The sequence below is a fragment of the Tiliqua scincoides genome, chromosome 1 (assembly GCF_035046505.1).
Source record: "Tiliqua scincoides isolate rTilSci1 chromosome 1, rTilSci1.hap2, whole genome shotgun sequence".
NCBI classification, from domain to species: domain Eukaryota; kingdom Metazoa; phylum Chordata; class Lepidosauria; order Squamata; family Scincidae; genus Tiliqua; species Tiliqua scincoides.
Window position 1 is genome coordinate 127,997,672 of NC_089821.1, and position 15,583 is coordinate 128,013,254.

The 15,583-nt window shown below is 43.4% G+C and overlaps 1 protein-coding gene across 4 annotated transcripts in view; it reads right to left on the minus strand.

Moving 5' to 3' along the window:
• ERBB4 (erb-b2 receptor tyrosine kinase 4) overlaps positions 1-15,583 on the minus strand; it is a 912,234-nt gene that overhangs the window by 232,774 nt on the left and 663,877 nt on the right. For all 4 annotated transcript variants that reach the window (XM_066626312.1, XM_066626139.1, XM_066626395.1 and 1 more), the window contains exons 6-9: positions 13,856-13,974; positions 9,654-9,795; positions 6,677-6,790; positions 2,718-2,844 (exon numbers count right to left, since the gene is read on the minus strand). In XM_066626312.1, coding sequence (XP_066482409.1) covers positions 2,718-2,844; positions 6,677-6,790; positions 9,654-9,795; positions 13,856-13,974 — 502 coding nt within the window. The remainder of the gene's footprint in view (positions 1-2,717; positions 2,845-6,676; positions 6,791-9,653; positions 9,796-13,855; positions 13,975-15,583) is intronic.

Below are 15,583 nucleotides of genomic sequence, written 5' to 3' on the forward strand. Positions count from 1 at the left end.
AATTTTCAAAATGTCCTTGGGTTGTATAGCTACATTGTTTGATTTCTAAAAAAAATATCCTAACGTGATGCCAAAGTTTTATCAGAAACTCTGGTGCTTGGGATTTTTCCTTCAAGATGCCTTTCGCATTTTGTCAGCAACCCAAGAGCTGCATGCAAAAATTCTGCACACGACACAGGACTTCTCAACCTCTTCCCCAACAGGAAAGATACCCATACAAGACTATTTTGGGAGCAGTCTTTAAGACAATATGAGAAACTGCAGTGCACAGTGGAAATGGGGAAAGATGGCATGCGTCAGCTGAAGCAAGGTGTGCTCAAATGCTTCCAGATCCCTGGTTCAGGAGCTTGACACTGAGCATAGAAAATATTACACATATTATTCTGTAGGTTTATTCTGCTATGTATTCTGCTCTGCCTGCCTTCTGGGTTAACTTGGAAAAATTATAAAATTAAATTCAGAATTGGCATGTGTGCACTTTGCCACAGAGTTCACTTGTTAGCAATGACTGAGGCACACTGTCACATTGATTAAATCAGCACAAAGGCTTTTTACTGTGGTTACACATTGGCACTGGGATTCCTTTTCACACTGTGATTCAATCAGTGCACATGGGTACACCAGTATGCCGATGTATTCTGATAATATGTAACAGAAGAAGAAGAAGAGTCTGGACAAAGTCCGGAATTTAAAAAGAAAGGAAAAGGAAAGCATAGCAGATCATTAACATGCCTGCTGCTCTGATTTGTAATTTGGAACCCCTAAAATCTGGAAAGAAATCTGGGGAGAATTTCATATGACACATCAGGGCAGAGAAATAAAACAGATGGACCTCATATTGTAACAGACCTTCCAGCTGCTTTCTCTTCAAAGTGTAGAGCAGTGGCTCTCAAACTCTCCAGGAGTCTGAAACCGCTGGTAATTTTGATGGGGTGGGGACTGGAATGGGGGTTGTGGTGCTTACTCCTGTGCAGCCTCCTAGAAGGTCCTAGTGCTCCACGCCATGTGCATCCAGGAGCATTTTAACATACCTGGGGGGTTGTACAGCCTCCCGGAGGGATCTGGAAAGCCTTCCCACCGCAGCAGTGAGCTTTAATCTGCCACAGGAGCCAATTTCTGGTTTTGGAAGCTCCAAGTGAATCAGAGCATACTGCTGCAGAGAGGAGTCTTGTCAAGGGGGCTGGGAGCCTCCAGATCCCTCTGGGAGGCTGCACAATCCCCCAGGTATGTTAAAATGCTCCTGGGTGCACATGGCGTGGAGCACTAGGACCTTCCAGGAGGCTGCACAATCCCCCCCCCCCCAGGTATATTAAAATGCTCCTGAGGGGCTGCAATCGCTGTGGTGCCACTGGGGTACCCATTTCTGGGTCACTCCCCTTAAGGGGAAAGTGTCCCTTTTATGTTTCAATGGTGGGTCATGACCCACCCACCGGTTTGGCCACCACTGGTGTATAGTGACTACATGATTGTAAGGGCCAAGATACACACTACCCTAAGTGCATCATTACAGGATGACCAGATACAAAGTGGGATAGAATGCCTAAGCCTTTAACCATTGTATAGAAACGGGAAATTTGTAAGGTGCAGCTCAGCATTGAAGAGCTTCAAAAACCACACCTGCCAAAATTCCCTTTTCTATACAATAGTTAAAGGTTCCCAAACTGGGCACCGTGAAGCCCTGGGGCATCGCAACATGTTTCTCGAGGTGTTGTGGGACCCATACTGACCAAGCCACTTGGCAGTGCCAGTGCAATGCAACATGCTACAGCAACATGTGAAGGTTCGCAGCTCTGGGTCAGGCTCTCTGCAGTGCCGCAGAAAGGCCCACCTCCCCTCTCAGGACCGTTTTCACTATTTTAAAGACCTTTTTCCTGCACTATCCAGAAGCAAGTGTCACCGATGTCATAACATCAGCACGTTGTTGCATCATCAGCACTTACTTCCGGGTCCAATGCTGGACAAGAGCATCGCAGGCCAGGTGAGTTTGGGAACTAATGGGTTAAAAGTATAGGCACTCTATCTACCATTGTACTGGTCACCCTGCATAATGCTGCCCAGTGTGTGTGCTGTTATTTTAATAGCAGAATGGGGAGACCTTTTTTGTTAAAATAAGGGCACAGTCAGAAGTAGAACTGCTCTGGGGGCAAAGTCCTAAAATCTCTCAGCCGGTGCCATCTCTTCACTCCCAGGCTGCCACCTCTTTAGAAAAGAACAAATGCACCAGATCACTTTACTCATTTAGGGCAATGTACAACTCGGCCTTAGGACAAAACAAGCAATACGAAGATTCCTTCTACTTCTCCAAGAGCAAACAGTACATTTCCCCCAGCAGCACTGAGTCATTCAAAATGGTGTGCCAACCAGGTGCTGCAGATCTGCAGTGTGCATGCACATGTGTGTATGCATGTTAACTTTGCTGTTCTATGCTAAAGGTGTGCAGAACCTGAATTTCAAGCCCAACATCTGGGACTGCTGGGGCCCCTTTTGATGTTACCTTTTTGTTGTGGGAGTCCATGTGACTCTTCAGTGCTTTAATAAGGTCAGGTGATCAGGACCACTTGGGATGAGTCCACCATATGCATTGCCCCAGTTTGCAGGAGAAGTACTGCTAGCCTGACTTTAAAATAGGCAGGCTGACTTTGAGATCTTCCACCCCAACATTCAAAGACACAACAGGTGCTACATCTAGGCAAGTCTCATAGAATCTTTGCACTCACCCATGAATCCCAGTGACAAGGAAGATCAGGTTCCCATTGATCTTGGTGCAGTTGACAAATTTGTCAATGTTACTGGAGTCTACAGTTTGAGCATACATCAAACTTCCTGTACCTATGCCATCACATGCTGTAAAAACAAAGAGCTTTTTAATAATATGCATTCACATATTTGTCGTTAGGTGCACAAAGGGGCTTACAGCCTAAGTGGGTTTGTAAATCAGTAAAAATACAGGTTGAGTCTCATTATTTGCAAGGATTCTGTTCCCAGAACTCACATGAATCACATTAAATCACATTAAAGCAAATCCGTTTTAAAAAAACAATGTCCCTTTGCTGGGAGATTTAAAAACAGCCTTACTGACCTTTGTGATGTAAGACAGAGTCATTAAGCAAACAATCCATCAATCAGTCTCTCTCCAGGCACTTAGAAAGGCTTCACTCTGAGCCAGCGACCCCTTCCTTCACCCAGAGCAAAGTGATTATCTTTCTCTCACATGCTAAGGGGCAAGGGAGGGGTTGCTTGTCTCAGAGTGAATCTGTTCTAAGTTCCTGAAGAGAGAATGATTAATGGATTGTCAGTTGGCTGCCCTCTCTCAGAATTAACGAGGCTATTGCTAAACAACTGTTTAGCCTTCTCTTTAGCCTTCTCATCGTGTTGAGATAGAAAAATCCATGGATTTTTCCATAGGTGAAAAATTCATGGATAATTAGGTTATGCCTGAAATCGCTTGCATGACTGTTTCTCTACAGCAGTAAGCAAAGCAGTTTTTTAAACTGTGATTTTAAAGGAGTGCATTTTTCCCCCTTCTCCAGGGATCAGCACATTCCTTCTCATTTGCAGTGGTCACTCATGCTGAGTCAAATCAGTGTATAAAAAATCCATGTATACAAGGTTAGACCTGTATAAGAGATATTTTAAATAGAGAAAAGGGAACCTTAGGATGCAACCCAGAGCAATTAACCTAATGTTCCTGAAATCAGACTGGGGGCATGAAGAGTCTCTCCTTTCCAAATTGAGGAACTAAATTTAGTGACAAAATGCTGACAATCAGTATAGCTACAAATCAAGCGGAGTAGGACTGAAGGACAAGCATAACCCTACGGACAGGAGGTTGTAAAGTGTGCTGTTGGTATAAGTGAAGGGAGCTGCCATGTAGAAGCAGACAGAAAACTGTTGCTAAGGGCTTTGAGACAGGGAGTACTGTTTGTGGTCAGAAAGAAACAAGGGAGGAATCACAGCTGTGGAGCCAAGGAGATAGATATGCCTACAGTTCACAAACGGATGTGAAATCATTAGCTAAAGCTTTCTTCAGCGATACCTTTCACTGGATTGTGACAGAATCTCCCTCCTCTGCTATTACTTCTTCCATTTCAAAGATAATACTTTTCAAAACCTGCCTTTGAGGCCTATATACTTAACCCTTGACACTCTTTTAAGCACATGAAAGTGCCAGGCCAGCTCATGCTAGGAAATACTTACAAAGTAGCCTACAAAACTGTTATAAAACGTTGCATGAGTGTCGGCACGCACACACTTGTAGGTTTCAAGAAAAATGGTATTTATGGCAGCGGAGTTCAGAGTCTGGACTGACCTTCAAATGCAGTGACTGATGAAGAAGAAAGCCAGACAGCTGAGTGTCATCTATAATTATTCTGGAATTGTTGCTATCAAAGAGCTTAGCACTCAAGCCTAGTTATGTGAATGGATGAAAACTCTGACTGTCCCACTTCCTACTCTAGTTTACAAATTAGCTACTGTGAGTAACAACTTGTATGTTGCTTTCCTGTCATTTGTCTTACAAGGGCTGGGTGGCAGGAATTACGCCCCCACCCAAACTTTTTCATATCATCTTTGCAGAATTATTCCCAGAAGATGCTGTTACCTTAAGTTATGGTTCCTGACAAGCCTAACAACAGTCATCTAAGAGGCCAGTTGACCAATTATGACAACTTAATCCAGTGGTTTTCAGACTGGGGTGTCGCGATGCCCCAGCCTGAAGGCCCTGGCCTCTTTCCCCTTAAGGGGCGGGGGCAGGGGGGAGGCAGCGATGTGATCCCCAGGATCACATCGCTTATAGGGCTGCAGGGACCGGGATGCACTCACCAGTCCCTGCAGCAGCCTGTCGGGGGTGCGGGGAGTGCTGCGCGAGTACCTGCAGGCATCCCCAGCTTGTTAGCAGTGAAAGTGGAGCGATTACGCTCCACTTCCACAAAACTGGAAGTGGAGCGCAATCACTCCACTTTCACTTCAAACCAGCTGGGGAGTCCTGCAGGTGCCTGCACAGGGCTCCCCACACCCCAGGACGACTGCTGCAGGGACTGCTGAGTGCATTCCAGTCCCTGCAGCCCTCCTGAGCAGCGCAATCCTGGGCATCATGTTGCTGCCTTCCCCTGCCCCCCCACCCCCAGAAGAACTTACAGGAGTGCAAACTCTCCAAGAGAGTTTGAAAACCACTGCCTTAATCCATTTGTCTTATAGTTTGAATATTCTGAATCTAAACAACTTTGTCTTGTCAGCAATCGATGAGATTCAAAAGCTTATGATATTATTTTCAGCATGCTGAACTGGTGCAAACAATAATGCATATACATTCTGAGGCTGGCAAGTAAAGCTAAAATTGTGTATAATCAAAATTCCTTTAAATCCAACAAATACTTACTGTTTGAAAACACAGTACAAGAGACACATGGGAACTGAGGGGATAGTAACTTCATTCTCTCACTTTAGGCTCACTCCAGGGCATAAACAGAGTAAGTTGATGGCAGAATCACCTGCACTATTTATACAATTCATTTTGGGCATTTTTGGAGGGTGTGGGGACCAAGCTCACATACTTGCGCAAGACTATCACACACAAGATGCAGGTCAACTGTATCTGTCTGTATTCATGTACACGGGGGTGAATGTGACAAGGCAGCCAAACTAAATGTGACAAGGTGGCCATGTATCTGCCCTCGTGTATGTGGGAATATGCAGGTGAGGGGAGGGAAACCATCTCATCTTCCTTGCCTTATCTCACTGTGTTCCACTACTTCAAGCACCAGTTCCAACACTCAAAGTGAGCTGGGGATGAAGACCAAATAGCTTGAAATGATACAGTGCAATAAACTATGTAAGTAGAGGGAGTAGGCCTGGCCTATTCACGAGGCCACCTGAAGTGGTTGCCTCAGAGAGTGGATTGACAGAAGGGTGACTACCTCCACCCACCTCAGCTCCTTCTCCTCCTACTCTATGGATTAGAAAAAGATGATGGTGCAGAAGAGGAGATGAAGGAGATGGACTAAAGCTCTCTCCACATATATCGATGTGGAGTATATATCAATGGAGTAGATAGGCGTGTGGTTACCTTGCCATCATCTGCTTATGAGGTTAGGGCAGGCTGGAAGATATGCCTTGAAGCAAATCTCTGTTGCCTCATTCTGAGCCCAACGCTTCTCCATTCAGGGACTGTTGAACATAATTTCAAGGGCAGCATCTGAGAATTCCTGCTTATGAAGTTACTACTCCTGGTGGTGCTTTTCACACCAACTCCTCTCAACTACACTCTGGATCTGACACATTGTCAGGAAGCTTCACATGCTCCTCTGTGACCTTCTACCCAAAATGCTAAGCTTTCTCCACATACAATTTCCCCTTCCAAAGGCAAACATTCAATCTGGGCTGGTCTTGCTGCTAATGTTGAGTTCCATTCTCTCCCTGCTATATTTGAGTGCATCTCTTTGCATGCAGGGAGCTGCACCCTCTAGTGGAAGGAAAGAGAAAGCACACTCACACAAAAGAGCAATCTTTGGGGATCGCCAACAGAGACTCAAATTCGGGAATTTGATCACTGGTTCTCAGTGGAGTACCATACATTGCATCATACTGCCTTCAGTTCCATTCTATTTCCAAATAACCTGCTTTGGGTCACCAACGTGCACAACACAGAGAGACAAAACTGCAATAAATGATAACCTGCCTTTGGGACAAATGTCCGTGCATGGTTTGCATGTCTTAACACCATTTTCTTCAACCTCCATCTTGGGGCTGGGACAGGCACGCACGCAAGAGCTGACATCAACCACAAAGTTATCTAGAAAAGAATAGGTTATTACTGCAAAGAAACCTTCTCCAAGTTGCACACAAATGAGTACTTGAAAAAATGGTTGGCAATCTTCAGTTTCGAAAGACTGTGGTATAAGCCGACAGATTCCCAGGCGGTCTCCCATCCAAGTACTAACCAGGCCTGACCCTGCTTAGCTTCTGAGATCAGATGAGATCAGGCAAGTGCAGGGTAACAGTTGCTTGAAAATTCTTCTTTAAAAATGGTAGAAGAACAAAGGACACGGGCCCAACCTTTCTACCACTACAATTATGGCCCCCTTTAGCATATTTGCTTCAGAAGCAACATTTTATCTTTTGAAGTGTTATCTAAGCACCCATTCTCCTGTACTCCCATAGCTTTATGTTGTTGCTAATTTCAACAGTCTTTAAAAGTTTCATTTCCCGGGAGATGCTGACGCCGTAACACCGTCTTAATGAGGTTTGTATTCTGGAACACGTTTGAAATGTTATTTCAGCATCAAAGGATATCAGTCACTAGTACCAGCCACTGGATAAAACAAAAGATGCTCTGAATTATCTCAATCTCATGCACATGCAGAGACAAAAAGCACAAAATCTGGATATTCAATACTCAAGATAATGGCAATTAACTTTCCAGAACAATGGCCAAAAGGGATACATATTTTGTTCATAGCAAACGTGAGATGTATTTAATCAGGAAACTGCTACTCTAATACTAAATCATAAAAGCAGGCGTAAATAGTTTATCTAATCTGGGCCAGCCCAAGACCCCTTGATGCCTGGGGAGGCATGTCAAATTCTGCCCCTCCTTACCTGCTGATGTGCCAGCCTCTGCAACTCTGATGACTCCGATAACCTAGCTCAGAACTCCCCTCCCCTCCACAGTTCCACTTCCTCTCTGTCCTTCTCTTTCCTTTCCAGTCCAGGGAGTGAAAGAAGGAAGAGGTGCAGTGCAGGCAAGTAAGAGATGGGTACCCCCCCCCCCCACACACACCAATCTGCTGCCTGAGGCACCAACCTGCAGTTGGCCTTAAGAATGGGCCAGCCCTGTATCTGACTGACTATAAACCTTACAATGATTTGTGTCACTATTTATGCCAGTAAAGGTGGAATGAATGAATGAATGAATGAATGAATGAATGAATGAATGAATGAATGAATTTGTGTCACTAGTTGAAGTACACTCTGATTCATTTCCAACCTACTGAGCTGGTGCAGAATCAACACAACAGGTTCTGAAAACTTCCTTACAGTGAGTCACACAATCCATCTAGTTCAGTGCTAACTACTGTGACTGACAGTTCTGGAAGAGAAAGGCCTTTCTTAGTTCTGCTCCCTGAGATTCTTTTAACTGGAGATCCTGGGAGCCAAACTTGGGACCTTACATAAGCAAAACATGTGCTCTTCCACTAAGAGTATCTTAGAGTCCTCCCACCTAGTAGAGCAAGTGCACATTTTACTACTAAGTGATCTAAAAATAACCAGATAGTGTAACCTAGAAAAAACTAGTTAAGTGCTCAAATCACTTAAAAACCCATCTCCATCACATTTCATTAAAAAAGTGTTTGAGTTAAATTCTAACAGCCCAATCCTATCTACACTTTCTTCAGTGTAAGCCCCATTGAATCTAATGGGACTTACTTTTGAGTAGACATGTATAGGATTGGGCTGTAAGAATGGGTCTGATTCTCATTGCTTACAAGGAATTGGAAAGAAAAAGAATGAATTCACATATGCAATAATATTACTCAATAACTCTACCAACAAGCACGGCATCTGTAGAGCAATGTCAAGCAATGTGAAAAGGCAGGGTGATCAGATACATTGGAGGACAGAGTGCCTATACCTTTAACCATTGTATAGAAGAGGAAATTTTGGCATGCGCAGCTCAACACAGAAAGGTTTAAAAAGCTGCACCTGCCAAAATTCCCTCTTCTATACAATGGTTAAATGTCCTCCATTGTATCTGGTCAACCTGGAAAAGGCTGTGGTCTAAAATTGTCATTTCACACATGCAGCAGTCATTGCAATGAACACCCATGTCTGAAATCACTCTTACATAGATTTTTCTCCTCATTTTATCTCTTTTATTGAATTGTATCTTTAAACCCAATATTCCTGATAAGTATCCCAATATTAAATGACTGATCACTGGATCTAAAGCTGTTACTCAGTTCACCTGTAGTGATCTAGTGACCTGCAAGCCATTTCAGGACGAATACCCAATGTTTTTAAACTGATTGAGTTCTGCTGCTGACTGTCCTAAAGCTGCAATCCTATACACACTTACCTGGGAGTAAATGCAACTGATCTCAGTAGGACTTACTTCTGAGTAGGCATGATTAGGATTGCACAGTTAGTTGCCACTCTAATTGTGAAGCCTTAAGTAATTTCGCCCCCCTCCCCATTGATGAGCCTGTACTGGATGACCAAACCAGACCACACACTTGAATTTCAAGAAAAGGTCAAATATAAAATATAATTTCCACTTATGTTTGAAGAGAAATGAAAATGAGACTTTGTCTAGGGAAAGACAATGTGAAAATGTGCTCTGTATTTGACATTGGCATGCATACAAGTCTGTCGGAAGCTGAAATTCTGACCATACAGACCATAATATTTAGCACAGAGTCTTGGCTCTTCTAAGGCAAGGGGTGTTATTAAAATGTCAGCATTCAATAAAGCCATTCTTAGAAGAACTTATAACTTCAAGTTATTACTATTGAAGAAAATAAGCTGAATTATTACGGTGATCTCATAATTAACTTGGCTGTACAGTTGTCATGCTTTGCAATGGTTTCTCAGGATTTTGACAATGCAGCTTTGAAAGTGAACCTCACTGGGAGAAAATCAACCCTGGTATAACTTACGTGGGCACTTTTTGACACAAAAAGCACCATAGGTGTATTTGCCATCTCGGTTGTTCTCCATCTGGAAAGTGGCAGGATTGTAGACCGAGGTCTGAGGGCACTGTGTGACACAAGCCCCGCTGTCATTAAAATTCATGCATGCCTGCAAGATGAGAAATATAGTTTTTACCAGAGTTTTGGAAAGGAAATACAGCTTAACAACAATGGGAAAAGATTCTGAAGCCATCTGCTCTAAACAATACTTGGGCTCTAAATATGAAATATGAATAGCCATATTGATCCAAAAGTCAGACCATTCAGAGAAATAAAAAAAGGCTACAAATTGTTTTCCTGTAAACAGAAAGCAATAAATTGGCTTCCTTCCTACCATCTACTCAAGATGGAGAATACTATGATCTGATGCAAACTCAGAGAATGCGTACTAATTCGCATAATTGTGCTTATGCGTACTAAGCACAAATAGGGTTACCTTGATTTCCTGGCAGAGACTCTGTGACTTTAACAGCTTTGTGACAGGCAGAAATTCAATAGGTATAGCACTCCTCTGCACTACATCTTCATGTTGCAAAAAGCCTGCAGCAATTTAACTACTATCTGTCACGCTACAGCTTGCACATAGCCCCCCCCCCCCATTAGGAAGTAGGGTACAAACTGGAAGATTCTGGGTTCAGGGATTCACCGGGAAGTTAAGAAGAGTCACATAGATTTCCCTGTACTGTATAAAAATTTTCAAAGGCTGATCCTGTTTAGATGATCAAAAATATAAAATGCTTTGGTGGCTAGAAGCAATGTTTTATAAAGGAACCTTTATAAAAGGGCAGGAGGTCTGGTCTAGAGGGTAGAGCCTCCATTTGCCTGAAGATTAACATCCACAAGGTCGCCAGTTCGAGGCCACCGGCACCGTGCGACCTTGAAGCAGCTGACAAGCTGCAGCTGAGCTGTTCCATCTGCTCGGAGCGTGGGAGGATGGAGGCCAGAATGTTAAACCAGATCGGAGTGTAACAGCTTGAATGTGGTGGTTCTTGAAAGAGAGAACCTTCTTTCAATTTGTAAAAATCCCTGCGTGGATTTAATAAGCCTGCCTGTGTAAACCGCCTTGAATAAAGTCTTGAATAAAGACCAAGAAAGGCGGTATATAAATACTGTATATTATATTATTATTATTATTTATTAATTCACAGACCAATGTGTACAGTTACTGTGGAGCTACTAAAGGCACAGTTCAAGACTGTTTGGATCAATGGGGATGTTTACAGGAATGTTAATGTCTTTTGGATCGAGTTCTCAAAGAAGTGCTTAGAGAGCTTAAGAGCACTTCAGCTCCAGTTAATTCTGACTCTCATTCTCTAAAGACCTCTAAATCCTTGTGTATAAATTTGCTAAAACACTAATGCTGCTGATAGATGTAGCTTTGCCTTCAGGAGTGTTTACACAAATGAATACATGCTAGCAGACAGAGAACAATGGGTGATTGCCTTATCTAGCCAATTTCACTCATGAAATTAGAGGTTACAGAAAGCTACCATTATATATATCAGAACATCTCTTAATTCGTCATAAGCTGAAGTTTCTGTTAATTAATAATTCATTTATTATCCATCCCCTCAATCCATTGCCTTTTTCCAGTGCTGCCTTTTAAGGTACCTTATCTTCATAACAAACTGGTTAGTAATTTTATAACAAATATGAACAATACTAATGTATAGCCCAAAGAAATGACAGACTTCCAAAGGAATCAACCAAAATCGATCTGAAAAACTCAGCACGTTTTCATTCTGCGGCTATATTATACATTTAGAGTGCACTCCTTTGCATGTCTGTTCAGAAGTTCAATGTCCCATTAAGCCCCATTAAGTTCAATGGGATTTACTCCCCAAAAAATGTGAATAGGATTTCAGCCTTAGAGCCCAATCCTCTCTCTCTTTCACTGGTGCAGCCATGCCGGAAAGGCACACGCTGCATGCAGTGGGGGGAGGGTAACTGGGAGGCTTCAGGGGGAAAAGGGGATAAATCCCCTTACTCCTCTGGAAGCCTTCCACTCCACAGTGGGTCTCCTTGGACCTGCTTTGTAGCTGGCACAAATCTAAGGAAAGAAAAGGGAGGTTGTATAATAGGACAGAATCTGGCAAGTGCCATCGTCACTGGATCCACCTGCAGCCAGCCTCCCTGCAAACATTACTCCTCCTCCCCACTGCATTTTGGCCCCTCCCCACCCCCACCTTTGCATTACCTGCTCCAGCAGGTCCAGATAGGTTCAGTGACATCCTGGAAGCACTGCCGCCTCTTGCAGCAGCACTCCCTAAATGGCTGCGAACAGAGCTTGTACACAATAGCTCAATCCAGAATAGGATTGGGCTGTTTCTATATAAAATGGAAAGTGCTGGTGGGATAGTTTATTCTAAACTCTTGACTGCCATATAACAACAATAGCATTGTGACTGATAGTAAGCCCTTCTTCTCCACCCTTTGTCAATCAAACCAACAAACCACACACACAGGTCCACCGTATTTCATTTCATTAGAAGGTTTATATGCCAGCCTTCAGTGTAAAACCTCTAGAGTGGCTTACTTAGGTTTTGTCAGTCAGAAATTCAACATTTCAAAGCAGGTCTTTGTTGAGAGAGTAGGAATGGTTTGCTCCAGTTCTTATAACTCAAACTGGTAGGCAGGAGAAAATCAGGATCCACAAACAGCCTTCAGAGACTTAGGGCACAATCCTAACCTACTTTCCAGCACTGACATAAGGGCAATGCAGCTCCGAGGTAAGGGAACAAACATTCCCTTACTTTGAGGAGGCCTCTTTGAGTGCCAACCAACTGCAGGATGCAGCACACGTCCCATTGGCACTGCTATGCCAGTGCTGGAAAGTTGGTTAGGATTTGGGCCTTAGAGCACCCGGCACCCAGAAAAGCAGCCATGCAAAATGGCTACCGCACTATCCGGGGAAACGCCAGGAAGCTTTTGGAAGTCTCCTTGGGGGAAGGGGATTTTCATCTCCTTCCCCCGGAGAAAGCCCCAAGGCCTACAACGGGGCTTCTCAAGTCTACACTGGCGAAACTACAACAGGAGAAACTCCTGTTGGGCCTTTTGGGAGTTCAGGATCCAGAGTTCAGGATCTGAGCTCCGCCAATTCCATTCCCCACTCGACCTGGTTCCCCCCCTCCCCACCCACCTTGTTCCTGCCTCCCCTACCAGAGCCTGCACCACTGCCCGGCAGTTGAATTTACCCCAGCAGCAGCACTTCCTCCTGGTGCTGAGCCTGGCGCCTGAGTGGTGCGGGCCTAGCGGCAGTGCTCCCTACTGGGAGGGTGCCATGAACATGCTTCATGGCACCCAGCCCTAGGGCTCAGTGCCGGCACTGGGCCTCTTTAGGTTTGGGCCCTTAAATCTCTGCCATACTTTTGTTCCATTTTGAGTCCTATTTAGTTGAACAGCCCAGAGTTGGAACAATGTCTAAATTCATGTGCTGAAATTGAACCTCCAGCTCTTTGGGACTCACTTAAATAATAAATGTGCAAATACATATTTGAATCTGATTCTTCACATTTATTTTAGCTCTGAGATGTTCCATTTACGTCTGGGAGGCTCCCGATCCCAAGTTGGTAAATATGTATGTTAATTTCCAGTGTGCTGCGATTCCCACAGTTTAAGCTTAGTATTGATTAGCAGAACTTAGCTGTGACTAACGTCATTTTTTAAGATGTGAACACCCAACTTAAGCTGCAAGCAGAGGCACGTTTAAGTAGAAGTATGTTCCATAGGAATACATGGGAAAATGAGAATGACTTCCAGGTAAATGCTAATATGTGGGCAATAGATCTTACATTCTCCTTTAAGGAAGCATGATGGGTGGTTTTTTTAAAAAAACCAGACTTCTGATATAAATTGCCCACATCCTGTAATGTTAATTTTAGGCAAGTAAAAATGTATTTTCACTTAAGATAAAAATCACACCAATTAGCATATAAATGGTTTCAAATCTCTATTTGCAAATCTCATAAATGTTTTAATGGGTGAAATAAGCTGATAAGTAACAGAAATGTAATGGAAAAAATATGAATGCTAAAATGCCTAGTGAATATCTTTCACTGTACATGCAGTATAATTAAAGCACCAAAAAATTTGCAATTCCTTGGAGTAAAGCATAAGAATGAGTAGAGCTGCTGGTGGGATGAGGGAAAAGAGAGAATGTGGAAACATACAAAGCAATCTGTGTCCTTTGGTCCAGAACAGCCTCCTGCACATTCACGATGACAGCATTCACTGACAGAGCGCCCGTAACACCGCCCGTCACATTGCTCAGCGCACACCATCTTTGTTACTGGAGAAGACAGAAAAATCACAAACATGTCAGAACAGAAAGCAGAGGGCAGAACTTAAGCTGAATATGGACACCATACAGGCTAGTCCATTACTGTGCTTTGCGACATGACAGAGAAACGGTGTAACCCAAAAGGACTCAAACAAACTTCTGGTCAATGAAAGGAGGAAAAAAATTAAACAGAACTGCACCAGATCTCTAACCAAATTACCTATCAAATTTAGTAGGCCATTGGCTATTGGGAGGTTGCACATATGCATCATGGCTTGTAACCCATAGTGGATTTTTCCTCCAGAAACTTGTCCAATCCCCTTTTAAAGGCATCCAGGCCAGATGCCGTCACCACATCCTGCGGCAAGGAGTTCCACAGACCAACCACAAGCTGAGTAAAGAAATATTTTCTTTTGTCTGTCCTAACTCTCCCAACACTCAATTTTAGTGGCTGTCCCCTGGTTCTGGTGTTATGTGAGAGTGTAAAGAGCATCTCTCTATCCACTTTATCCTCCCATGCATAATTTTGTATGTCTCAATCATGTCCCCCTTCAGGCACCTCTTTTCTAGGCTGAAGAGGCCCAAACACTGTAGCCTTTCCTCATAAGGAAGATGCCCCAGCCCAGTAATCACCTTTGTTTCTCTCTTTTACACCTTTTCCATTTCCACTATGTCCTTTTTGAGATGTGGTGACCAGAACTGGACACAATACTCCAGGTGTGGCCCTACCATCGATTTGTACAACGGCATTATAGTATTAGCCATTTTGTTCTCAATACCTTTTCTATCTTGGACTTAGTCATGCAAATATTGTGATTAAAAGTCTTCCTGACTAGGGACCAAGCTCTCCATTTAATAAAACGAAATAAAATACTACCCAAAAATCTAACAAAGAACTCTACACTTAATTAGCTATCCTGCTATTGGGGGGAGGGGAACTGCTGTTGGCCTGTATTCATCAAATATGCAGAAGTGGCTTACCCAGGTTAAACACTACTGCGTCCTGAATTCCCAAGACGGCTGGTGTTTCAGAAATGAGCAGTCAACAACTAGACTGCTGTCTTCAAGGTAATCATTAAACGGAACCTCCTGAACTCTCCATCCAATTTAAATACAATTCACTCTTGAATGATTCATTACATGAAAAAAAAGACTATATAAGACATTTTCTAAAATGTGCACTAAAAAAATGGGAAAACTTCCTTGTGGACTAAATTTTGTTTTTGCCCATGAAAAGAGGTACTATTGTGATCAAGTAACACAATACATAAACATTTATTATTGATTATTTCTGTAGTGCATTTAGCATGTACTGTATAACACATGCTGGATTTTGCAGTCCTCTGCTTGGTCACCCTCCCAACCCTCCCACTGAGATATCACTACTTGCAGTTGGTCCAACTGAGAATGAAAAAGTAACGCTCCAGATTCACAGGTAAGAACTGGGCTGGCTCTCTGAGCACCAATGTAACCACTAGTCCATGGCAGCCCACTAGGAAGTGTGACCGAGCTGCTCTCCCTAATTAGCCATTGTGTGCCCATGCTCATCCCTGTTGATGTCACATTTTCTCTTCTTCTATTCCCCCACACATCCCTGTGTCTACTGTGCTTTGGACAG